We start from the raw sequence: 27,405 nt of genomic DNA, 5'->3' as shown, positions 1-27,405 counted from the left end.
ATTAAATTTTTTAACTCCATGATGAATAGAAATAGTTCTCTTACCTTCCTCAGTGAGAAGTAATGAGAAAGAATGAACTATAAATGGAGTTTGTCATTTTCACATTTAGAGCATGTGTTAGTTCCCTAGGAAAAAAAGTCATGACATCATTGAAGGTGATATTTTTCTCGGTCTTACAGAGTGAACTTTCCTTGCTGTTTTTCTAAAAATATTCCATATTTACAAAGAGAAGAGAATTCTTTGAGGGTTTTTCTTTTTTTTAAGCATTGTCTTTCACAAGTAAATAGTCATGCCTTTTTCCTATAAAACATCATCTCTTTGCTATAAAATATGGTCAAAAGTTGAGTGTTCTGCTTATTGAGGTTTTTTTGTTGGGTTTTTTTTGGGGGGGGGCGGAGCATAGTTGGTTGCTTATTGAGGTTTCAGTGGAAAGTACAAGGAGCTCCAGTGTCTCCAAATGAGGTCAGCTGACTGTCCAGCTCCCAGATGGCCGACAGGGTCCTGTTTACTTTGATGGATTCACCAGTCCCTCATCTGGCCTGGCCTTTCAAGTTCACACATTAGATTTTCAGCACATGCAGTGTGAGCTGTACCTGGGGGAACAGACTTGTTATCTTTGGGTCAGGAAATTATAAGAGATTTCTCTTTTCTCTTTCCATTTTTAAAGTACATTTTATAATCAGATCAAATATTAAAAGTATTTTAATATCTCTGTTCAGAAATGCTGGTGAATAGACAATCCTGACTCATAGAATACCAGACATCGCCTCCTTTAGAGGCAATAAATTACAGAGAGATAATACAATGTCCCCAGTCTTGGGGACAAACAGCATGTATCCCAAATGAGAATTTGATAACTGATTGTTGCTGAGTTTCCAGATGATTAACTTGTTTCAGCAGAGTGACTGACTAAAGGCTGAGTGATTTCACTCTGATCTAAAAAGAAGAATGAGCCATGTAATTAGACTGCTCTTGAGAAAATAGTATTTTGGTTATTTATTTATTGTTATCAGGATGATGTCACCACCAACCATTCATAAATCTCTGACTGTTCGATGGAGCCCAAGTTTCTCATTAATCCTCCTCCTCTTTCCAGTGTCCTGAAAGTCCTGTGTGAGTCTCTGTAGGACATGGGGACCGCAGGGACTCCAGGGACATTTCACTCGAGCTTCCTCTGTGCCTTCTGAACAGGGACTTTGGCACGTTTTCCAGCCTAATAATTTTAGTCAGGATTAAAAACATAATTATACCTTCAGAAATGTGCATATAATTTCTAAACAAAAACAGCTACCTAAATAATAAAAAAATAAAAACGGAGTATTGACACCAAAATAACAAGTTTCAAACTGCCAAGGAGCTTGTTAGAGTGAAAACCAAATCTTGGCTCAAAGCATTCTTTTTCTTTTATGTTTACAGTTTAACCCTACATGTGTTGGTCAACAAGTACCTGCCTTCATCCTAACTAATTCCTTTATGGTTTTGTTAGTGGAAAAAATGGTAGTATGATAATGTGTATGTAAAATAGGGATGAATTATCTAAGGATATACATGACCAAAGGAATATTGAATTTGCTTATGTACTTTAGTCCAGTAAATTCATTCTAAACATTTTCTATGAAGTCCATGACATTTCTTTTATTTTTGTACATTTGTATTAGCAAAGCAAAATACCTTATCCTATAAATGAAAAAAGCAACTTATAAGAAAAGACACTAGGTTTTCCAGTGAACTCTGATAGCAAAAATGATGACAAACATTTTTGAAATGCACATGATTTTTGTGGAATTGGAGTTTTCTCTTCCTGGCCACATTAGAGTGGAGTGGGAAGAATATTGGACAAGGAGTCAGGAAAACTGGCCTCTAGTCTCATCCTGTCATTTGTAAAATGAGGGGGTAATGAAACTCGGTGATACTTCAGATGCCCTCCAACTTGAACGCCTAATGATCTGTGAACTCTAGTAATAGAAAAGATTCATGTGGTACCTAAGCATGTGATAAATAGATTCAAGGAGAGCTCAATAAATTCAGGCTTTGCATGGTCTTTGGGAATAGCAAGCATTTCCCTTAAAATGTCTTTAAATCATACTGTTCATGAGAGTATATTTTGATGTGGGCGACTCATATGATGTGCCATGGTATTTGTCAGATTCTTATGTTCTGTTTTTCATATTGAGAAAAAGAAACGGGGGGGAGTTTCTTAGATTAGAGAAATATTCAGTATTACTTTTAAGCAGAGAAGCAATTCGTTTATAATCCTTAGCTTGGGAGTTCACATTTCCTTTTAAATTGAAAAACAAAAATCTGTTTAACTGAAATTATTTAAAACTTCCTCTTGCCATCAATCTGTGAAGAATATGTTACCTTACTTTACAGAACCCATCATTTTCTTGAACAAATTCGGTTGGGAAACTACAGTTTAAATGTTATAAATAAATAGCACTTTTCTTGGTCTTTGTACCACTAAAGCTCATCACAGTGCCTATAGGTTCCTAGCACAAGTTTGTTAATTATAAGAATGAATTAATGAATGATAAATGAGTAAATACACCATTGGCAGCTAAGAGTAGATTGGATTTGACCACCCAGAGGGATGTGTTTTCAAAATAACTTACAATAAATTATGTTGACAAACCCAGTCATACTGAAAAATTCAAGCAAAGGGCATTTAAAAGACCTTGACAGGAAGCTAACAGATTTGTTTCATCAGTCCTTGGTGAAGTCATTGTGCCTCCAGGTAGCAACAATTCAGTGAGTAATAGCTGGTATTTCAAGATCTTTAAGATTCAACTGGGTACCAATGCCTTTGTTAATTTTAAGTTTCTGGAGCTATAAAGTACATCAAGGAAGAAGGTCCAGAGGGGTTGTTGAGCTAAGTGGGGAGAATGCTGTAACTGATTGCCTTTTTTGTGTGTTTTATTGGTTTTTTAACTCCTGTTATTCCACAAAATAGGAGTGGCTCTCCAAACACATCAAATATCTACTGTCTATTCACTGGTTCCCTAGTGCCAGGCTATAGGTACCTATGTTAGAATCATGTTTAAACAATATACAGATATCTAGGCTACACCTGAATCCTATTTAACCTAAACTGTGGGTGATGGGGATTTGAAATACATGTGTTTATACAGATACTATTTTCCTGATATACAGTTGATTTGGGAACTGCTGATCAATATTTATAAATAGAATAAATTTATAAATTTATTTGAGAATTCAAATATCAGGCCTCGGACTTTACACCAACAGTGATGCTTTCAGTTTAGAATCACTGGAGGAAAATGGCAGATAGTCCATGTGAGGGTTGAACAATCTTTTAATTTCTCTCCGACAAAGCTTATTTTTCTTCTGAGTCATTTAACAATGCCTTGGAGCACAAATAATCCTCATCTATCACTAAGAAGCCCACTATGATTTTGATGCTTCTTCTATGTACTTCAAAATCACACTCCTTGGGAAAAATTAATGTATAGTTTTAAGAATAGAAAAACAGTAGTAAAAAGTTCATGTAACAGATTCTCTGTGGGGGGGAAAAAACCTAACGTACCTGTTATGGATGAAAATGTTGGAAATCCATAATAAAAATAGTTAAAACTTATGCTAACACTTGTATCATGCTTGCTCTGTTTGAAGTGTGCCAGGCTCTATTTGAAGTGCTTTAGACCTCAAGCCTTAGGGCTTCCCTGATAGCTAAGTTGCTAAAGAATCCACCTGCAATGCAGGAGACCCCGGTTCAGTTCCTGGGTCAGGAACATCTGCTGGAGTAGGAATGGGCTACCCACTCCAGGATTCTTGTGTTTCCCTTGTGGCTCAGCTGCTAAAGAATCTGCCTGCAATGTGAGAGACATGGGTTCAATCCCTGGGTTGGGAAGATCCGCTGGAAAAGGGAAAGGCTACCCACTCCAGTATTCTGGCCTGGAGAATTGTATGGACTATACAGTCCATGCGGTCCCAAAGAGTGGACACGACTGAGCGACTTTCACTTTTCACATCGTGCCAAGCATAAGATGGTGAACAAGAGACATATTCGTTGCACCATGAAGCTACTACTGTGTCTCTTCTAACATAAAGGATATTTTATTAGAATGTTTCTTTACAGTAATCAAGCAAAGATTTCAGTCTACTAAGATATGAGATACTACCATTTAAAATTCCATGTCAGAAGTGTTTATTTTTAAAAAATCAAAGCTTCTTGACATTGCTGATCTTCTTTGTGTGGAAATACAGCTCAAAAGATAATATTTTTTCCGTGCAGTTCACATGTAGGAAATATGTCTATTTATTTGCCAAGTTTTTACTTACTGTGCTTCTGCCTCTTTGCTTTATGAGCTCCGTGGTATCCTTTCGTACCTTTGTCCTCTTCCTCTCTGAGTAGGACTTTCTGCTCCTTCTTTTCTCTGAGATTAGCAAACAACTGAAAGGGCCTGATACAACAGTCTTCAAAATGTAAATAGGAGAAGAGTAAAGAGAAGTGTGGCCTGGCATGCTGTGATTCATGGGGTCGCAAACAGTCGGACACGACTGAGCGACTGAACTGAACTGAACTGAACTTGTCACAATACAAAATACCATTACCTACCTGGAAATGTTGATTTCAACTGAATAGCAATGTCTATTACATCTTTTGAGTGATAAACCGCTCTGTGCTACTTAGTTCACAGACTGAGGTTATGCTCTGTGTTCCCATAGGGTGGAATGTAACAACTGTGAGACTGGAGAGCAGTGTGGTGCAATTATGCATGGCAATGCTGTCACCTTCTGTGAGCCATATGGTCCAAGAGAACTGGTAAGTATGTGCTATTTATGTACTTTATTCCAAATACACTTTACTGAGTTTTCTTTGCAACAAAGATTTTCCTACGCAATTCCAATTCAAATGAAAATGTGTGGTATTACTTATGAGTCCTATTGCAAATATCTCAAAATTAGGTGGAGTGATTTTAGTTTATTTTCAAATGTAAAAAATAAAGAATTTAGTAAAAAAAAAATTGGCAGCCTCAATGGATCTCATATGATTATACGGCTTTTTAAAAATATGGGTGTGACATGCATGACATAGGATATTTTCAAGAGACAGGTATTGTATATATAATATCTACATAATTTTGTTACTTTATAAGTCCTTGTATAAAGCTTTACTTTTATACTTCTTATCTCCTTGCAATCGAAAAATGTTAGATGAGCAGTTTTATCACATTATTTTTACACTTTGTTTCCTAATCACCTAGAAATTTTAATGAAATATTTAAAGTGAAAGAGCAGACTAAATAAACTAAATAAATAAATTTTTGTTTGGTTTATGCCAAATTGTTTGATAGTAGGTTACTTTAATTTAGATTATTAGACTTTGTTTGCCAAAAATAAGTCCTTGGATCATGTGTAAAATGCAACATGAGCATTCTAAAATTGAAAGGAATTAAATCACTGGCCATCAAATATGACTAATGAGCCTTTTGTTATCACGTGGTACTTCTTTCTGTCACCAAGACTACATTCATTTCACATTCTTGAAAAAGAATGTATTCTTTTTCTTGAAAAAGCCAATTGTTGTCTTACACTTCAAGCTCAGTTTCTTTGCATCTAATGTTCTTTCTGCAGCATCTCTTATGCGTTGCCTTTCAACTTGAGTTTCAATGCCTCTGTTTTTTTCTCCTACATCTTCCTTATCATGGAGCTTTTAGTAACAAGTTGTATTTTTCAACCCTCCATCATACATTTTGTTTCAAGTTCATTAATTGTAAAAGTGGCCAGAAGACTGCCTTCCACTTTAAAAAGGAGGGAAAAAACCTAACTAGGTAATTAAAGGAAGATTTAGTTGTCAAATGGTGAAAGTCAATTAATTTTTATAACATGGTTCTTATTTTATGCTGCTTGAATACCCCTTTCATGGCAATAGATAAATTTAATTTATTAAACATACAAGCTTCAGAACGTTGATAAATTGAAGAGTTTTTAGTTGAAATTAGAACACAAACAGAATTAATTGGATGCAAATTAAAATAATAGGTACTCATAATTCAAGTCTTACAAGGTGTTATAATATTCCTGCAAAACAAATGTGACTCTGTAGTGAAAGTCTTCTTGAAAAAAATAGATTTGCTAGTACATCTTAAATAATGTACCATGACTGAATTATCTATAAACCTTAAAACAAAATTAAATTTTTGTCATAGTTAATTGAGCTTAGAATAAATGCCCATTTTAGAATGTCCTCCCCATTCAGTAATATTTCAGGAAATGCTTGGCAAATTCTTTTTTGTTTCTAATTAATGAGAAACAAACATATCTAAGAATATAATGCCAAAATTCATATTTCTATAGCATAGAGACTGAAGTATCTAGTTTATCTGATTCCAGGTATATTTAATTGTGATAGTTTCACTATATTCCAGTATATTGACTATTAGAGTTTATATGCTCAGTGGGCTAGTTTTGAATTGTATTATATAATTAATTTAAGATTAGCTTTTCAACCAAGAAGGAAAATATTCAAAATAATTATCTTCACCCAAAAAATTAAAAAACATACACAGATTTATGTTTACATCATAAGTATTTCCCTAATATGAGTTGTGTTGTAGACTCGTAGGGAACAAAATGAAGATTCATTAACAAAGATAAGAATGGCATCCACATTTTATACACTGACAACTTCCAGTTTCCAGTTATTTTTATACTGTATTGGTATCCTAGGAGCAAAAATATATATTGTATCCAAGTTGTGTTTACAGAAGAAAGATCAATCAAAAGAAAAGTGACGAATTCAGTTGTCAGTTAACTTGCTATTATCCACTAAAATTCAAATATTTGCACAGCACTTCAAAACTGGATCCAGTAAAAACTGTTGTGCATGAGAACTGATGAAAGTTATCAGCCCCCAAATATCACTTTTAAAAGTAGATATGTATACTTTAAAATTTTTCATAAATCCAGTTCTTACTGAAATTGTGAAACAAAGAACCATAGATCAAGGCAAAGAACCTTGGTAGGCCTTATTTTTTAAATGCCTAAAAGAGCATTTCCATTTTGTGAATTTAGTCAAATGGCCATTTCATTTCAATAAAAGCCAAGGCCTGTGAGAGGAGGGATCTGCTACCACATGGGCATACTGTGCGTTTGTGTTCCCACTGCTTCTCTGCTGCGCAAGCCTCGTGTGTTTCATTACCTCAGTGAAGTCTCCGGATTTCAGGGGGCGGCGCTAACTTGATTCATTTTGCTAGTCTGAATTGAAGGTAATGAGAAATTCATTTACCCACTCCTCTAAGAAAAAATCTGCTCTCTCAGAGCTTAAAATAAAATAAGTTATGTTACTCTCCATCTTTTAAAAAATAAATTATTTACTCAATTTTTCTCTCTTATTTGGAAATGTGTTTTAGTTACAATGAGGAGTTTGTGCTAAAACAGGATTAAATTCAGTAACAATTTGTGGGGAAGAAGTGTAGAATGAACAGCTTCAGCCTGCAGTGAATTCTTCAGATTCATTTAGTGAACATACTGCTTTTCTATAATTTGGAGTTCATTTGATAATTTAAGAACAGTGAGATTTGGTAGTGAAAATGTTCTCTCTCTGATGTTCATAGTCACTGTAATAAATCATCAAAATCTCTTTAAGAGGTCCTTTAGTTTTCAGAAAGGCTGATGTAATAACTTTGCAGACTGAAATTATGTATTTGAACTCAAGAATAATAAATAATTTATAATATCCAAATGTAAATACAGGTGAATAGATTTTATAGGCAGTGCTTTATTGGTTTTTTTTTTCTTTCTCTTCATCTTTCCTATCCTTTCTTGTAGCTGACAATTTTACTAATAAACTAAATTGGGTCAAGGTAAAGGAATGAGAGTCAATCATTCCAACAGTCCTTAGCTTCCCTGGTGAAGAAAACAAAAAATGGAATCAATGACTAATCAGTCTAGGGTCACCCTCAGTTAGCACATGTAATTTGAAATTTGGCACTATTTCAAGTGATTTACTGTTTACTAGCAGAGGTCACAGCTGTGAAACTTGATCATCCAGGTGACACAAGCATCATTTATTACACCCTCAGGATAAGTATCAAAGACTCTCTCATATATTTAATGCACTAGCAATAGCAATAACTGTGGTGCTTTCAGCTTATATAATGCCATACCATTGTTTCAAAGAACTTACATTCAGGAGTGTTTCATAACTCATCTGGGAATTACTCAATTACATAAAATCAGAGGAGGAAAAGTGCATTCATTGAATTTTTGTGAAAAATTTAAAAATTTTCTAAATGCCTCTTTGGACTTTAAAATCAAATTTTCCAAGTGGAAACCCCTGAGGGTAAGTAGCTACTCTAAAAGTTATGGAGGAGGGGAAAAAACAGATTTCTTTTAACCTTGAGGCATTTGGTTCTGTCCAAGGCATCCATGAGACATTTAGTCTCTGAAACATCTGGTAGATACCAAAAGGTCCTTGAGATTTGGTCTGTCTAAAACGTCCATGAGCTTGTTTGGTCTACGTTAAACGGTTTAGGACACGACCAAATATCATGGACTTTTTGTAGTGGACCGAATGTCTTTTGGACATTTTAGACAGGACCAAACGTCTGCTAACCTCTTTTAAAGATATCTTGAAAAGGAACTAGTATTTTTGTTATCTAAAGAAAGTTCTCAGTTCAGTTCAGTTCACTCGCTCAGTCATGTCTGACTCTTTGCGACTCCATGAATCACAGCACGCCAGGCCTCCCTGTCCATCACCAACTCCCAGAGTTTACTCAAACTCATGTCCACTGAGTCGGTGATGCCATCCAGCCATCTCATCCTCTGTCATCCCCTTCTTCTCCTGCCCCCATTCCCTCCCAGCATCAGGGTCTTTTCCAATGAGTCAACTCTTCGCATGAAGTGGTCAAAGTATTGGAATTTCAGCTTCAGCATCAGTCCTTCCAATGAACACCCAGGACCGATCTCCTTTAGGATGGACTAGTTGGATCTCCTTGAAGTCCAAGGGACTTTCAAGCGTCTTCTCCAACACCACAGTTCAAAGCATCAATTTTTCGGCACTCAGCTTTCTTCACAGTTCAGCTCCCACATCCATACATGACCACTGGAAAAACCACAGCCTTTCTAAATGGACCTTTGTTGACAATGTAATGTCTCTGCTTTTTAGTATGCTGTCTAGGTTGATCATAACTTTCCTTCCAAGGAGTAACTGTCTTTTAATTTCATGGCTGCAGTCACCATCTGCAGTGATTTTGGAGCCCAAAAGAAATATATTCTGACACTATTTCCACTGTTTCCCCATCTATTTGCCACAAAATGATGGGAACAGATGCCATGATCTTAGTTTTCTGAATGTTGAGCTCTTAAGCCAACTTTTCCACTCTCCTCTTTCACTTTCATCAAGAAGCTTTTTAGTTCCTCTTCACTTTCTGCCATAAGGGTGGTGTCATCTGCATATCTGAGGTTATTGATATTTCTCCCGGCAATCTTGATTTCAGCTTGTTGCTTCATCCAGCCCAGCATTTCTCATGATGTACTCTGCATATAAGTTAAATAAGCCGGGTGACAATATACAGCCTTGATGTACTCCTTTTCCTATTTGGAACCAGTCTGTTGTTCCATGTCCAGTTCTAACTGTTGCTTCCTGACCTGCATATAGGTTTCAAGAGGCAGGTCAGGTGGTCTGGTATTCCCATCTCTCTCAGAATTTTCCACAGTTATTGTGATCCACACAGTCAAAGGCTTTGGCGTAGTCAATAAAGCAGAAATAGATGTTTTTCTGGAACTCTCTTGCTTTTTCAATGATCCAGCGGATGTTGGCAATTTGATCTCCGGTTCCTCTGCCTTTTCTAAAACCAGCTGGAACATCTGGAAGTTCACGGTTCATGTATTGCTGAAGCCTGGCTTGGAGAATTTTGAGCATTACTTTACTAGCATGTGAGATGAGTGCAATTGTGTGGTACTTTGAGCATTCTTTGGCATTGCCTTTCTTTGGGGTTGGAATGAAACCTGACCTTTTCCAGTCCTGTGGCCACTGCTGAGTTTTCCAAATTTGCTGGCATGTTGAGTGCAGCACTTTCACAGCATCATCTTTCAGGATTTGAAATAGCTCAACTGGAATTCCATCACTTCCACTAGCTTTGTTTGTAGTGATGCTCCCTAAGGCCCACTTGACTTTGCATTCCAGGATGTCTGGCTCTAGGTGAGTGATCACACCATCGTGATTATCTGGGTTGTGAAGATCTTTTTTGTGCTGTTCTTCTGTGTATTCTTGCCACCTCTTCTTAATATCTTCTGCTTCTGTTAGGGCCATACCATTTCTGTCCTTTATCAAACCCATCTTTGCATGAAATGTTCCCTTGGTATCCCTAATTTTCTTGAAGAGATCTCTAGTCATTCCCATTCTGTTGTTTTCCTCTATTTCTTTGCATTGATCACTGAGGAAGGCTTTCTTATCTCTCCTTGCTATTCTTTGGAACTCTGCATTCAAATGGGAATATCTTTCCTTTGCTCCTTTGCTTTTCGCTTCTCTTCTTTTCACAGCTATTTGTAAGGCCTCCTCAGACAACCATTTTGCCTTTTTGCGTTTCTTTTCCATGGGGATGGTCTTGATTCCTGTCTCCTGTACAATGTCACGAACTTCCATCCATAGTACATCAGGCACTCTGTCAGATCTAGTCCCTTAAATCAATTTCTCACTTCCACTGTATAGTCATAAGGGATTTGATTTAGATCATACTGAATGGTCTAGTGGTTTTTCCTACTTTCTTCAGTTGAAGTCTGAATTTGGCAATAAGGAGTTCATGATCTGAGCCACAGTCAGCTCCCGGTCTTGTTTTTGCTGACTGTATAGAGCTTCTCCATCTTTGGCTGCAAAGAATATAATCAATCTGATTTTGGTGTTGACCATCTGGTGATGTCCATGTGTAGAGTCTTCTCTTGTGTTGTTGGAAGAGGGTGTTTGCTATGACCAGTGCGTTTTCTTGGCAAAACTCTATTTCTTTTCCCTAAGAAAGTTCTATTAGTGCCGTTTTCTCTAATGACTCTGGTGAGAGGAGGGGAATAGCAAACAGAATTCTGGACTTGGTGGGCCAGTTTTCTCTTAAATAATTTGTAATAATGAAAGATTTAAATAGAGAATTTCATCTGATACCCTGACACCAGTGATTCTTGCAATGGTAAAACTAAATTAGGAGCTGATACCCATACTGATCTCTAGATAACTTATAAAACGGTCTCTCTTGCCCTCCCCTTTGTTACCTTTTCTGTTTCTTCATGAATTTTAAAGCCACATAATTAAAACATACACTCCAACACCACTTTCCAAATTGTGTTTTAGAAATGGAAAGCACAGTTTGATCTTTTGATATTCACATCTCAGCTGAATTCTGGCACTTCAAGAAGTTTATTCACTGTTTGTCCACCAGTTCCCACAGTGATTCATGAATTGGGTATCTCTTCACCCTTCTGCCATGGTGGACTTCATCATATGGGGGCTACAAAGTTCAGGAGTATTATTATGACATTTAAGAAGACTACTCCTTCTGCCATGTTTAAAACATAGTTATCTACTTCCTATTTTATTGGGTGCAGTCATGGGAGGCATCCCATACCTTAGCTCATGGGATCAGAAACCCAACAAGAGTCACTGAAAATAAGAACCAAAAGAAAAAAGAAAGAAGATGAGAACCTTATTTCTCACCTTACTTGAACTGGTATGGGTCAAAGTAACTGCTCCATAGAATGAATGAAATAGTGACTGAACAAACAAATGAATTAAAAAAATAAATTTTTTTAAAATTTTAATTTATTTAAAATTAAATTAGGTACCATTCCGTTTCCAGGAAGGGGAATGCTATTTAGGCATGCTTTTTCATGAAACTAAAGGAAAATAATAGCAATGTGTTGGAAGAGTATTTTTACTCCTATAATTTGATTATTTGGGAGAGGGGGTAACAGTTTTATTGAAAAATAATCCTCATATGCTACAATTAATTTGTTTAAAGTATACAATTCAAGGTTTTCACCTTAATCACAAAATTATATAGCCATTACTACAGTCAATTTTAGAACATTTTTATCATCCTCCAAAGAAATTCTGCATCTTTTACCTGTTGTAACTTTATTTACTTTTCAAAGTATTCCTACTCTTCTCATATGTTTTAATTTTGGTCCCAGTTTTTGTTTGGTCAGTTTTTAATGACATTTTTATGGGCCCCAGGCCTATTGATGAGGAATGAGAGAAGGTGCAGTGAGTAGAGGGGGCTATGTTAAGTGCCTGGTAAATTACACTAAGAAGCATTTTAAACAAGACCCTGAGAAATGTACTAGGAGTGCCTAAGTGAGGATCTCCCAGAGAAACACAAAACATTGACAGAAACAAGCTAATCACTGGATAAATATAACCTTTGTTTATGGCTCCTTTCCGTCCTCTAATTTTTACTCTCCCTCCTCCTGAATCTTTTACCTCTTTATCCTGCTCTTTATCTTGTCTGATTTTGGTGTATTCCTTTTTCTAGATTACCACAAGCCTTAATACAACAACAGCTTCTGTCCTCCAGTTTTCCATTGGTAAGTGTTGTTAGCAATTAAGCAATTTAACTTGTAAATGTTTGTTTTAATCAAAGTGTTCCAGCAGGATTATGGTGCCAAATGCTTTTAGATTTAGAGAAGAGTAAGTCTTAACACTGCAGTAAATAATGTAAAACATTTTTAAACTGAAATAAAAAAATTTTAAATGCAGTTCTCACTTCTCTCTGGCAGCGAGTGGAATGTAAAAACAATCCGGGTACCAAAACATTTTAAAGGTATTACATGTACATTTTGAATGTACTGGATTATTATATTACACAGAATGACCTTACTAATAATGTTTTTCTCAGATTAAGATTGAAATCTGTTAAATTTCCTGCATTCTTACTGAATGATAGTAGAAAAGATTATTTATTTATGGCTGAGAGAAACCAATTAAAGCTTCATGTTTGACATAAGTAATCTATGTTTAATTAATTCACACACCAATAATTTAAAAATAACTGTATCTAGCAATATTTCTTTTAGGTGCTTTGTATTTGAGCTAAAAATTTCTACACAAAGCATTCAGTAAAATAAGGTTATCTTTTGGACAAGTGTGTATAGTTTTGCTGTTACATTATTTTCCATTTGAATTTTCAGAGTTGTATATTAATAAATAACATGTGTGTTTCCAAAGGGAATATTCTAAGTAAAGAAAGATACTGCCTTCCAGATGGGGGCTAATTTTTGGTCTTGGTTTTATAACATGGACACCTCCTAGCTTCTCCCCATGACGTGAAGACTGCTGACAGCCTTGCCTCTGAGATAGCACCCTCCACTTTCGACCATCTTCATTGTCACGTCTTTGGGGATCCCCCACTAGTGAGAGAACTGTTTCCTTACTGTGCTTCTAGTCCTAATTGCAGAACAGTGCTCTTGCAGCCCACTGTAGTTGATTTCCTAAGAGCCATTTTCTTTAAGTCGTGTGGTTGTCATTTTTCCCTCAGGTTGCCCCCTTTCAGTTTCTGTTAGGTATACCGTGAACCTGCTTGTTTACATTTTGGACTCTTCTCTTCTCACATTGATAGCATTACCTCCAGCAATTTACTAACTACTCAGAGGTCCTTATGTGGTCATAAGGAAAGCATTAACAAAAAAAAACTAATAAGGTTTTTGGTAGGAAGGGTTTTTTGATCTATTAGCAAGTATATAATAAATTTTCTATAATGAGCATATAATACTTCTATAATCAGAAAAAAGAGCTCATTTTTTTGAGCTATTGTAGTCTTGTAGTGCTACAAAAACAGAATTTTTTTTCAATTGTAGCATGATAGGCTAGTGTAACTTAGAGATTCTTAACCAGAATAAATGTGTTTAAATTCATTATACTACTATTATAAAATATAAGCTAGATTTTTTTATTTATCAATAGTCTGAGCATGTATTAATAATAATTAATATATTAATTTCAGATATTATCTTTAAGCATTTAAAGAACACAAGAGAATCCTCTTTTAAAATATATGCTCACAATTCTACTATATTTAAACTTTATTCAAGGTAGCAGAGATCCAGCACCGATTAAATTATCCCTCCTTCAAGGGAAAAAAGATCTTTTTTTTATTAATAGTGAGGAGTATACTTTTGAGCCAACATAGATTCATTTCCTCACCTTTCAATAGCTGAGAAAGGAATGTTTATCAGAGAATAAAGAGTTTGGTGCCTGAGACCCAAAACCCAGAACAAGCACCATGCCCAAAGGCTTGAGACTAGACCCAAAAAAACTTGAAGAATCATTGATTTCTCCACAAGTCAAAGGGCTATAGCCCAGCAGGCCAGAGTGTTGCTTGTATTATAAAAAGCATGGATTTGAATCCTAGGCTAGAAGACTGGAAGAGTAACAGAATCAGAGAATTACAAAAAGATGGATAGATAGATAGGTATGTCAAGTTTTTAACTAAAAAGATACACTTCGGTATTTTTTAGAAAGTTTGGAATCAAAAGTGAAATTTTAGCATGTCATTGTATGGGAATGATATAAAATATTTAGTTAAATTATAATTTACTGCTTAGTGAGTTCATCAGGGAATTTGCTTACTGCCTTTTGAGGATAAAAATTCTTGAGAACTAAGAAGTATTAAGGTAGCTGAGAAGCAGTATAGTGGCAAACCATTAGCTGTGTGATGTATGGTCTTATGTGGTAAATAGGTATAACAAACAGAACTTTCCCGAAATGATTTTGTGTATCTCGTGATGAGTGCTTGGAGTACTATTGTTCTGTTTGTATTTATGGTGTGAGGACTAGACTGGGGCACACAGAGAAATTACAGACACATCATAATTGTATATATTCATCCTGAGTTTTACAAGCCCACAGTAACCAAATACCAAAGTAGCAGCCTCAGCCTAGTAGCATTGCATTTATATTCTGTTCAAAATTTTTATTAAGTGTGTTATAAAAAACACAGTATGTACACAGTTCAATGTTTATATTTATTTGTGTCTTGTGAAACTTTCCAAGTATGTTCTAATAGTATAGTTAAATATGATAAGTCAGATTTAGAGTCACTTCTTAAGAAGTCCTCTGGGATGTTAAATTTTCATTGTATATTGTGATGATTCAGATATAATAGAGACCATTTTCTAGGGGATTGTTATTATTTATGGCCTCAGTAATAAATTATGGCTATATAACCATAACTGAATAAATTATTGCCTTGATATATTTTTTCCATTTATTTTTATTAGTTGGAGGCTAATTGCTTTACAATATTGTAGTGGTTTTTGTCATACATTGACATGAATTAGCCATGGATTTACATGTATTCCTCATCCCGATCCCCCCTCCCACCTCTCTCTATACCCGATCCCTCTTGGTCTTCCCAGTGCACCCAGGCCCGAGCACTTGTCTCATGCATCCAACTGCCTTGATATTTTTATATTGCTCTTGTAAACATTTTTAATTACATTATAAGCATTATCCAAGAGAGTCCCAAGTACCTGGTCTTTAATTACTAAGGAGTGTCTTAATAAACTCTTGTCATGTCAATTATTAGCACCAATGCTATGCCAGTGTATCTTTATAAATACATGCACGCACATGCGTGCACACACACACACACACACACACACACACACACATTACAGACTGTCTTCACCAAATGAATTTTTAAGTTAAAGCATCCTGAAAACACAATCCTAAAGTTGAAATTTACTAGGTTAACAATAGCTAAATTGTCTTGAAAGATGTCCTAAAATATTCTTAGAACAACTTCTCATTTTTCCATTCCAGTGAAAGATCTCATATCCATTTCTGTGCTAGTCATCGATCTGCTACAATCCTCACTTGATTCATTAGATTCAACTGGTGGAATTTATGGCTGTAGCCATAGGGGCACTTACCTATTTCCTTTAGATTTCCTCTGAGACAGGAAGAAAAATTTGAGATGATGCCCTTACAAACCATTATTTTATAAGTTCCTCCAAACTCTGTTTTTCCAAGCAGGATCCTGGGTCCAGGGGAAGTACTAGTAGTGCTTTGGATTCATTATTCACTTAACAGAATTTCAGTGAGTATTTGCTGTCTCCTTAGGCTTTTCTGGGTTAATGTTGACTATGGAAAGACCAAAAAAATGAGAAAACAACATTTTACAGTGCTTAGTGATGTGGTAGAAGGCTTTAGATGCATGTGGAGCATGCAACTTCTGGAGAACTGCTAGTTGTTGTAAACATAGATGGATGTGCGCAGGTCCCTGTGGTGTTAGGTCCTACAGAGCAGAGCAATTCAGGAAGGCTTCTTAGGAGAATTCCTGAAAGTCAACATGAGTCCTTGGAAAGGACGAAGTTTTTCCAGTTGAGGAGATAGAGTGACATAAGCAAGGCATAAAATGGGAAACTCAGTTCCTTCCTGGATCAGGAAGACTGGGTAAGGAAGGCTATGAGCGTTGTAGCATATAGTTGTGTCTATCTGAAGAGTTCATGTTCATCAGCTGGGAGTTTTAAATAGGCAGTAGAGGTCTGAAAAGTCACCTCTTTCTCTCTTAAGTGATAAAGAAATACAATAAAATTAATTCTTAATATGTGTGATCTTTCTTAAGCAAGATCAGTTGTATTAAGAATGGATTTGTCCCTTCCTTAATATAAATCTACATTGATTTACTCAACAAGAGCTTGCCAAAGAATATACTTGTTCAATTTAGCCCAGCTCTTTTTTCCAGATTAATAGAATCTGTTAGCTAAGAGGGTATTGAAGGTAAAGCATTTTTAAAACATACATCATGAAGAACTTTTTGGCTTAGGAGGTGTATCTGTCTTGTCCATCATTTTATTCTCAGTCCTAGCCCTCAGCCCTAGGGACTCAAAATTAGAAGATGCTCATAAATATTTCTTGCCTGAGTGACAAGTAACTATTACAGAGACATCTATAATATTATGTAACCAAGTCATAAATTGATGTGATACAGACATTTCACGCCAAGAGATTTGGGGGAGGTGATCTGAGAACCCCAATCAATGGAAAAGATAATCCAGAAGAAAACAAAGAATCACCAATAAACCGTGCTTTTAGTGAAGCCAGTAGACAAAAAATATGTATCCATGCGTTTAATCAGTTTGTTATTAATGAACTAGCTAGAATCTTTTATTTGTTCATAATTCATAGAGTTGGTACCTTTTGTCTTTTATTTTACTTATGAATATCCTAAAGATTTGGGGTTTTGTAGGTATGTGTTTGGGCTTCCCTGGTGGCTCAGCGCTAAAGAATCCACCTGCAATGCAGGAGTTACAGGTTTGATCCCTGGGTTAGGAAGATCCCCTGGAGGAGGGCATGGCAACCCATTCCAGTATTCTTGCCTGGAGAATCCCATGGGTAGAGGAGCCTGGCAGGCTACAGTCCATAGGGTCGCAAAGAGTTGGACATAACTGAAGTGACTTAGTATGCACACACGCACACAGGTGTTTGTGTGTGTGTATGTGTGTGTTTTACTGCTTTTTATTTGTTTTTAATCACCTTAAACAAAGTAAAGGCACTATGTCATGAACGTTTTATATTTACAGATTAAGATATGAAAATGTCTTTAGGTCTGTATTCTCATATGTACTGTACATGTTACAGTGTCTCTGAGACAAGTGAGAGCTACTCGTTTTGTAGTTTGAAATATAAAAACTAGAAAATTACAAAGTTAGAGGTACTCAATGCTGAATTGGAAGATTGCTTTGTAGAGGAAAAGAGATTTTTCTCAAATAGATGTAATGAATAAAATGCCACTTATAAAAGGTATTATATTGCATTTAGCATAAAGGAAGAAGTTTTTCCCTCAAGCCTGATTCACAAACATATTAATTACTCAGAGCTTGATTCAGTAGAGAAACTCTCTCTCAGTTCTTGGAAGAGCTAATTCAGAAGGAAGAGAAATTGAGCCTTCTCATATTTTGGTAGAAATTATTGCTTATTTCCTCTGTCTACTTCCTGAGATGTTTTCCTAAATCTGGCTCTTTTTGTTGTTGTTGTTTTCAAGAGTTACTTTTCTTGGTAAGTAAGACCTTGGGGAATTTATATGAAATTGTGAAAACCTCTTCTGGAAACATGAGACTCCTTGAGTATGAGGCTAACAAAATCTGTAGTGACTTGATATCAAAACATATATAAATAAAAACAGAAGTTTAGCAAGTTTTAATGGTGAAAGTAGCTTAACGCATGCTTTTAATGTTAAATACATGCTTTATTTGAGTTTAAGGTTCTTGGATATAAAAGATATTAAATAAGGTTTCTACTTGATTTTTAAATTTTCAGAAATCTATATTCACACAAAAATTAAAATATTTATATATGGAACACTTCTGTGTTATCTATTTAATAATTAAAATTCGGAATTAATTTTAATTCAGGTTATCCTTCTTCTTCATTCTGGTGTTGATCTTTTTAGGGAATATGGATTTAAAAGACCAGTTTAAATCAAAGCAAGATCCTCTATGACCCACCTCCTAGAGTAATGGAAATAAAAACAAAGTAAACAAGTGGAACCTGATTAAACTTAAAAGCTTTTGCACAAGAAAGGAAACTATCGGTTCAGTTCAGTCGCTCAGTCATGTCCAACTCTTTGCGACTCCATGAACCGCAGCACACCAGGCTTCCCTGTCCATCACCAACTCCTGGAGTTTACCCAAACTCATGTCCATTGAGTTGGTGATGCCATCCAACCAACTTATCCTCTATCGTCCCCTTCTCCTCCTGCCCTCAATCTTTCCCAGCATCCGGGTCTTTTCAAATGAGTCAGCTCTTCACATCAGGTGGCCAAAGTATTGGAGTTTCAGCTTCAGCATCAGTCCTTCCAATGAACACCCAGGACTGATCTCCTTTAGGATGGACTGGTTGGATCTCCTTGAAGTCCAAGGGACTTTCAAGTGTCTTCTCCAACACCACAGTTCAAAAGCACCAGTTTTTTGGCGCTCAGCTTTCTTCACAGTTCAGCTCCCACATCCATACATGACCACTGGAAAAACCATAGCCTTAACTAAACGGACCTTGGTTGACAATGTAATGTCTCTACTTTTTAATATGCTGTCTAGGTTGGTCATAACTTTCCTTCCAAGGAGTAAGCATCTTTTAATTTCATGGCTGCAATCACCATCTGCAGTGATTTTGGAGCCCCCAAAAATAAAGTCAGCCACTGTTTCCCCATCTATTTGCCATGAAGTGATGGGACCAGATGCCGTGATCTTAGTTTCCTGAATGTTGAGCTTTAAGCCAACTTTTTCACTCTCCTCTTTCACTTTCATCAAGAAGCTCTTTAGTTCTTCTTCACTTTCCGCCATACGGGTGGTGTCATCTGCATATCTGAGGTTATTGATTCTCCCAGCAATCTTGATTCCAGCTTGTTTTAATTTTAAATTTTAAATGCTGGGCTTCTTCCAGCCCAGCATTTCTCATGATGTACTCTGCATATAAGTTACATTAGCAGGGTGACAATATACAGCCTTGACGTACTCCTTTTCCTATTTGGAACCAGTCTGTTGTTCCATGTCCAGTTCTAACTGTTGCTTCCTGACCTGCATACAGGTTTCCCAAGAGGCAGGTCAGGTATAAGCAAGGTGAAAAGACAGCTCTCAGAATGGGAGAAAATAATAGCAAATGAAACGACTGACAAAGAATTGATTTCCAAAGTATACAAGCAGCTCATACAACTCAGTACCAGAAAAACAACCCAATCAAAAAGTGAGGAAAAGACCTTAACAGACATTTCTCTAAAGAAGGCATACAGATGGCTGACAAACAGATGAAAAGATGCTCAACATCGCTCATTATTAGAGAAATGCAGATCAAAATTACAGTGAGATATCACCTCACACCAGTCCATCATCAAAAAGTCTACAAGCAATAAATGCTGGAGAGACTGTGGAGAAAAGGGAATGCTCTTGCACTGTTGGAGAGAATGTGAATTGATGCAGCCACTATGGAAGACAGTATGGAGATTCCTTAAAAGACTAGGAATAGAACCACCATATGACCCAGCAGTCCCACTCCCAGGCATATGCCCTGAGGAAACCAAAATTGAAGAAGACACATGTATTTGATTGTTCATTGCAACACTGTTTACAATTAGCTAGAACATGGAAGCAACTTAGATGTCCATTGACAGATGAATGAATAAAGAAGTTGTGTATATATACACAATGGAATATTACTCAGCCATAAAAAGGAATAAATTTGAGTCAGTTCTAATGAGGTGGATGAACCTAGAGCCTATTGTACAGAGTGAAGTGAGTCAGAAAGAGAAAGATAAATATCATATTCTAACACATATATATGGAATCTAGAAAAATGGTACTGAAGTATTTATTTACAGGGCAGTGGTGGAGAAACAGACATAGAGAATAGACTTATGACATGGGGAGAGGGGAGGAGAGGGTGAGATGTATGGAAAGAGTAACATGGAAACTTACATGACCATATGTAAAATAGATAGCCAATGGGAATTTTCTGTCTGGCTCAGGAAACTCAAACAGGGGCTCTGTATCAACCCAGAGGGGTGAGATGGGGAAGGAAGTGGGACGGGGGTTCAAAAAGGAGGGTATATATGTACACCTATGGCTGATTCATGTTGAGGTTTGACAGAAAACAACAAAATTCTGTAAAGCAATTATCCTTCAATTAAAAAATAAATTAATTAAAAACAAAACAAAGAAGACCAGCTTATATGAACTATATATATTTTTCAAATCTACCTCACCCCAAGTTCCTAAGCCCTATCTTAACTAATAAAAGGGAATATTCTGAAATATTGTAAAATGCTACTAAATATAATGTTCTGGCAAAGATTATTGAGATTAATTATGTCTGCATTATTAAAACTAATAACTGAAGAGTTTTCTCTACCTGAATTATAACAGTTTGAAAGATACTACACCCTTTCCCTTTTGAAATATTTAATTTATTGTCATTCATCTTGGCGAGACTTGAAAGATAAATATTAATATTTCATTCATAAATATGTTTTCCTAATATTTATTGAGGCCTATTCTTGTAGAAGGGATAAAACATTGAACAATAGGATGAGAAGAAGTTAATCATTAATGTAGACTAAATAGTCTTTCCTCCATGAAAAATCTCATTACCATACCCTGATATCTCTGAGTCCCCACTTCCTCTATTTTATTTTGTGATGCTTATTTCACTCAGCGTTGACTTATACTCTGGCCATTTGTGCACATCCACTTTCATTCTTTCTAGCTTAAATGATGCTTGAGGACTAAGGATTATACAAGCGTCCTCTTGTTTTTAGGGCATAATCTTACTCACAACTAGTACCACCCCGGAGTATCAGCATCACAGGGAAGGTTAAAGCGATGGTCGCTTTCTGGGAGATGAAGTAGAGGGCATTGTAAGACCTTGTGGCCAAGGTCAAAGCCCAAACAACAAAAGGGTAGTAATGCTGAGTCCCCAGATTGTTGGGGGTTGGAGAGGGTCGTTATTTAACACCTGCTCTCAAAGGTTGGTATTAGTCCTACTAGAAAATGAGCCAGACTTGAGCACTAGGGCTTAGTTTAAGGCCTCCACCCCAAGGAAGAGAGGGCTGCTCAGCAGGGAACCTGGCAAAGCCTGACACATTTTGCATTTCCCTCCCTTATGTTTTTCCGAACATAGGATCTGATGAAACCTCTATGTTGGACTCGGGAGGGAATTTGTAAAGGGGTGAGCACCCAAAAGTGGTTGGAAATGGCATGGTGTTTCATAAATCAGGAGAGAATTGGTCCCTTACAGGAGTGGCAGGAAATAGGAAAAAATACAAGTATTTTGGAAGTGAGGGAATGGGGATAGGGCTGAAAGAGAGAAAGGTACAAAGGGGAGGAGGACAGCTGTTCATTTTATATCCTGTGGTCATTGTCCATCTGCCATAAACTGAAAGAAGTCACCTAATGAGATTTGGGAATTTCAGCCAAGGAAGTGACTAAGGAGCAAAACATTAAGTACAATAAATCACATACTGTCACATTTATTCAAACAGAAAGGCTTGTAGATCAAATAGTCTGTTTCCTAATAAAGTCAGTCAAAACAAAGATTGTTGCTAGTAGCCTCATTTGAAAAATAAATATAAAACAGAAGGGAAAGAAGAGTTGCTTTTAAAACCTGACTCTTTTTCTGCATTTTATAATAAAGCTCTTTATTTTAAACAAAACATTTTTAGCATATGTATACCATGAATGTAGAATATTTGAGTTTTTACTGTACTTTGACCTCTCTCAATCCTTAGTATCAGTTTTTAGTAGTTGTTTAAAATGGAAAATTTACTTTCATAAAATGGTCCTTTTTACAACACTGTCCTTGAAATATGTTTTTTTTTTTTAGTGGATAAAATGGTGAATTCCACCAAAACTTATTTCTTGGTGGGCAAAACTGAGGTCTAGACATAAAATCTAGATTTGCATATTCAGATAATTGGTTAATTGATCTTTTGGGGCAGCTGAAGATTTTGGACATGTTGATTTCTCTGAATTGACAATTTCTGTTAATAAAATGATTTTGGTCAACTTTGGTCATCATATTTTACCAAAATTGAATTCACTTGTTCTTGACAGATCCAAGAGTAATTCAAGGATTTCCTGTCGTACAGAATGGAACTATTCTTAATTAAAGTAATATCCTTTCGGTCACAATTCCCATCCCTGTCATTTGGGACTAAGAAGCCCCGGGATGCTTCCCACGTGTGCTGCCACAAAGCATTATCCGATACAGTAACCATTTTTCCCTTCCCTGCCTAGTACTCACCCCTTTAGCTATAGTCTGTGAGCTTCAGCAAAGCATAAGCTGCTGTCTCTGTGCAGGCACAAGCCAGGCGAGCTGAGCCTGTATTTTGTGAGAGCCTGAAGCAGCGCTGCCTGGCAGGAAGTGTAGGCAGGGTTCGGCACAGGGGCAGCAGTGTGAGAATGCCTCAGAGGAGCCAGGGAGACTGGTGATCAGCCAAGAACAGCACCCAAGTACTCTGTGGATACCTGCGGTCCAGGAAGGTAATAAGTAACAAAAACAACTTGCTTCAAAGGGTGTCAGGTGAGAAGCTAACTCACTGCTAGAGGACAAACTTGACTACAGTTTTTACAACATTTATAAACTAATGAAGCAGATTTATATAGATGTGCCACATTATAAGACAGTATGAACAGGTATGTATAATCTTATAAAGTTTAGGTTTTCTACACGGAGAGGAATAAAACAAACATGAAAACTAAGAAATATATGAAACTGGCTATCCTGGAAATTACAGCATTACCTGCTTAAAACCAAGAGTCACAATTTAGGTCCTGTTCATCAGGTAGTACTTCCAAGACTGGCCATATTACAAAGATTTTGGTCTACTTATAGCAGATTGTTTTGATGCCATGGGCTGGGAGAGCTAATGCCCTTAGGATTTTTCTGGGAGACTCAGTAATAAAGGAAATAAAAACCTAAGTATAATGTAATTATTGTTCTACACCATTGTTGTTCCTGGAAAATAAACATTCACAGCTGCCTCTAATGAAATATTTGAGCAGAAGTTTGTGAAAATATCAAAATATTGATCATCTGTATAATAATAGGCCATTGGCTTGCTTGCAGCAGAATTACTCTGAAGAATTGCCAGGTAGCAAATAAGCCTTTACTGTATTTCTCGGTTCTTTTGGATACAATGAGTGTTTACTCCCTAGTGAATAGTACTATCCTTAAAAATCGCTCTTATGGGGAGACTTCCCTGATTGTCCAGTGGTTAAGACCCCGTGCTTCCAATGCACAGGGCACAGATTCAATCCCTGCCTCACGGAGATCCTTGGTTGGGGAACTAAGATCCCACATGCAATGCAGCCAAAAAAAACAAACTTCTCTTGGCAAAGAAAAAGAAGTGATAATTTCCAGAACTGCTTATTATACCAATATCTTCATCTTGCTTGTCACATTTTTCACATTATAGAATGAGGCAAGTCCCTTTCTTGAATGCCTTAGCCTACAGTAACATAATATGCTCTGGAAGTGACAGTGTCTGGCTTTTAAAAGCTTCTCTAAAAGTTCCCCATTCATTTCTTTTTCTCTTTCCATTCACTACAAGCTCAGTTAATGCCCCTCTCCTCCATTTATCTACCTTGAAAAGATGAAAGGATGTGTTGATTCTGCTAAGATTGGCTCCAGTCCTAGCAGGGAGTTTAAGTAGTCCGATTACATCCATTTCATCGCTTTATGATCTTTCTGTATCAAATGCTGTTGTTTACACGCGGCTCTAGGACTCTGCTTGTCTCTGAGGTCTGAGTTTTGAGTAATAGCAGCAGCAGCACTTGGGCTGCAAGAATTCTCAGCAGGGTTCTGTCCAGACACTCCTCAAGCCTTCAGTATTTATGGGCCCCGCTCCACTATCTAGAGGCATGATTTCTGGCAGTGCTTCTCCCCAATCTATAAATTCTGCAAGATCACTTCTCTCCTTCTGTGGCCCTGTGCCACATTTAAAAAGGCAGCTTGTTTTTCAGGCAGTGCTTTGAGGAAAAGAGTCTGCTCCCGGCAACCACTACCAAACCCCCAAGAGGCAGTTGCTCCTTCTATTGTTTCTGTTCTGATTTACTTTGAAAAGTCCTGGGCTTTGTGGAGAAGGGCATAACCAAATAAAAATAAAGCTACCCAGGTCTTTGGAGACTAAATTGGAGACTAAAACCAATTGATTTATCCTTCTACTATAAAAATAAAAAGATATAGAGAGGACTACAGGAGATATAGGCTCACAATCCCTAATCTGTAATTCCATAGTATAAAAACACTCAGAAAAACCACAGAACTTTTTTTTTAATTTGATGGCAAAGCCTCACATGATCTAAATTCATTTGGCAGCTAGACTTGAAGTAATTTAAAGCTATTTATAATCTTTACTTATACTACTTTATATGAATCTTTGTATATTTAAGTGCAGAAATATTAATATGTTTCATTATAGGATAGTGCCTCAGACTTGCTGGTGATCTTACATACTATGTGGTGTATTTACCATGTTACCTTTCTGAAATCTGCAAGTTAAGTCAGTCAGTAATTTGGATCCTAAAGTTTATCTTACCTTAAGTGATTGTGAATTGTGTAACTGTTATTTTGAGAAAGTGAGTAATAACTCATGAATTCTTAATAGAATAAATGACTAATATTTCTCTTTTTTAAGTAGCTTTGATTTTATACTAAATCAAGCTATTCTTTAAGTTTTTTACTTTTATGGCAACCACCCAAAAGAAATGGGAAGAAAGGAAAAGGTTTATGTGTGGATTTTGGGAAACTTCCTGGCTCTGGAAGGTATTTGCAGTCTCCTTTGTGCATATACATTATGGTTAATGGGCTACTGAACAATAACAGGTTCTCAGGGTGCTTAATCTGGGCTTCACTGGTTAGCACATAATTGCTACTTGTTCGTGTGCTTGTGTATCCTTGGCATTGTAAACTCTGACAGCCATTTAAGATCCTCTCGGCCAGCACTGCACAGAAGCACTCCAGTTAGTAAATCCTGGAAGTTGCAGGTTCTCACCAGGTTTTGTCGAGCTCCTGAGGCTCATTCAGGTTCATCTCCAACACTATCCAAAACTGAATGGTTTATTTGTCATGTAAGCAAACAATTAAAGTGAAGTGAAGTCGCTCAGTTGTGTCCAACTCTTTGTGACCCCATGGAATGTAGCCTACTAGGCTCCTCCGTCAATGGGATTTCCCAGGCAAGAATACTGGAGTGGGTTGTCATTTTCTTCTCCAGGAGATCTTCCTGACCCAGGGATTGAACCCACGTCTCCTGCATTGTAGGCAGACGCTTTACCATCTGAGCTACCAGGGAGGTATATAAGCAAACAATTATGTCAAGTCATTTCATCTATCCTAATCCAGTTGTTATATGATGATTTCCTTTTAAGAATATTTTAGTTGAGCCAGATCTGCTTGAAAAAAAGAGAAGAAAAATAGTTTCAAGAATCATATATTCTTACTTTATTATTGTCTTGCATTACAGTATATTGTCATGTGAATGTGCCATGTTAAACAAAATGGAAAGTGAACCATGTAATCCGGAGCTTGGTACCCCCATGTGAGTTAAGACATTTGTGAAACTCAGGAACACACTACAGGGCATGCTCTGCACAGGGGTGGGATCAGGTTTTGTGGGTCTACATTTGAAGCTTACACAGTTTGGGTGAAGGCTAGAGTGTCATTAAGGAAAAGAATACAAAATTGCACATTCAAAATTAGGTAAAAATGTGAATGTTTGTTTAAAATGAGAAAAGAAATCACAACATATTACAAATCTTTAGAAACTGGCAATACCACAAACATAAGAAAATCCAACCTTTTTGTTAACTACCTGAAATACTTTTTTCCTTTTTCCTTTTGGGTGCATATTCTAAAATTACCTCTGCATATGACAACTTTTGCTATTGATGTAAATGGGGAAGGGAAAAGAGCACTGGATTGGGAGTTAGGCCATGTAGTCACTTCTCTGCCAACTGAATTTGCCACGTAAACTTAGGTAATTGGTGGAGCCCTAGTGAGCCCCTGACAACTCGTTTGTAAAGCAAGAATGTTCATCTTCCTGATCTCTTAAATGTCTTCCCACTGTGACCCTTAATCCTAGAACTGGGTGAAAACAATGAACTATGAGTTAACTAGGAATAGATTTTATGTAAAAATATGATTATGATGTTGTCTGTTTTAGTTCAGGGGGCCCCTACAAGAAATATCAAAGTAGTTGCTATACGTTTATTCAACCAATCATAGCTAGTTTATACTTGTAGCTTGTTTTGCTAGCAGGGAAGGATATTAGGTAGAGGAACAGAAAAGCAACATCAGCCAAACCTGTAATATTGTTACCCAAGCAATTCTCAGCATGAGTGATCGAATGTGCTGCCCTCTTTGGCACTTCCCAGAAGAGTGACAGACTCTCTGCTGGTGGACAGAGGTTATAAATCACCTCCATATCCTTATCCTGCTGAAAAGAAGCACTGCAAAAGATCCAGTAGTAACAACAGTAATAATAATGATATCGTTGCATTTCCAAAAAATTCTCTTCTTAGAGTTTAACCGACAACTGCTTCCTAAATTTCATTCATTCAACAACTGTTCTCTGAGCTCCTCTTCTATGTGAAGCAGCTCTTAAGGCATCGGGGAGACAGGATTCGTGAAAGAAAATCTTTGCCCTGGTCGGGCTGACATGCTGCTGAATATCAAACAAGTGAATGTCAGGAAGTACTGAATACATGAAGAAAATTAATCAGGAGTCAGCACATTGAGGGGTCGCATTTTGTTAGAGGTGGCCAGGGGATGGCCGCTGAGAATGTAACCATTGATCAGAGGCTTGAATAGTGTAGAAGAGATAACCTGGCAGAAAGAACAGCCGACAGAAGAGCCATGTGGACTACCAACAGGTAGCCACACGCCTTATGTAAATGTCAGTTCTGAAT

The 27,405-nt window shown here is 36.8% G+C and overlaps 1 protein-coding gene across 4 annotated transcripts in view; it reads left to right on the top strand.

The window, feature by feature from the left end:
• RELN (reelin) overlaps window positions 1-27,405 on the top strand; it is a 523,209-nt gene that overhangs the window by 254,669 nt on the left and 241,135 nt on the right. For all 4 annotated transcript variants that reach the window (XM_043462977.1, XM_043462976.1, XM_043462975.1 and 1 more), the window contains 2 exons: window positions 4,687-4,783; window positions 12,483-12,534. In XM_043462977.1, coding sequence (XP_043318912.1) covers window positions 4,687-4,783; window positions 12,483-12,534 — 149 coding nt within the window. The remainder of the gene's footprint in view (window positions 1-4,686; window positions 4,784-12,482; window positions 12,535-27,405) is intronic.

This window comes from Cervus canadensis, chromosome 3, assembly GCF_019320065.1.
Source record: "Cervus canadensis isolate Bull #8, Minnesota chromosome 3, ASM1932006v1, whole genome shotgun sequence".
Taxonomy (NCBI): Eukaryota; Metazoa; Chordata; class Mammalia; order Artiodactyla; family Cervidae; genus Cervus; species Cervus canadensis.
The sequence above is the reverse complement of the archived record's forward strand: the minus strand, read 5'-3'. Positions and strand labels throughout refer to the sequence as shown.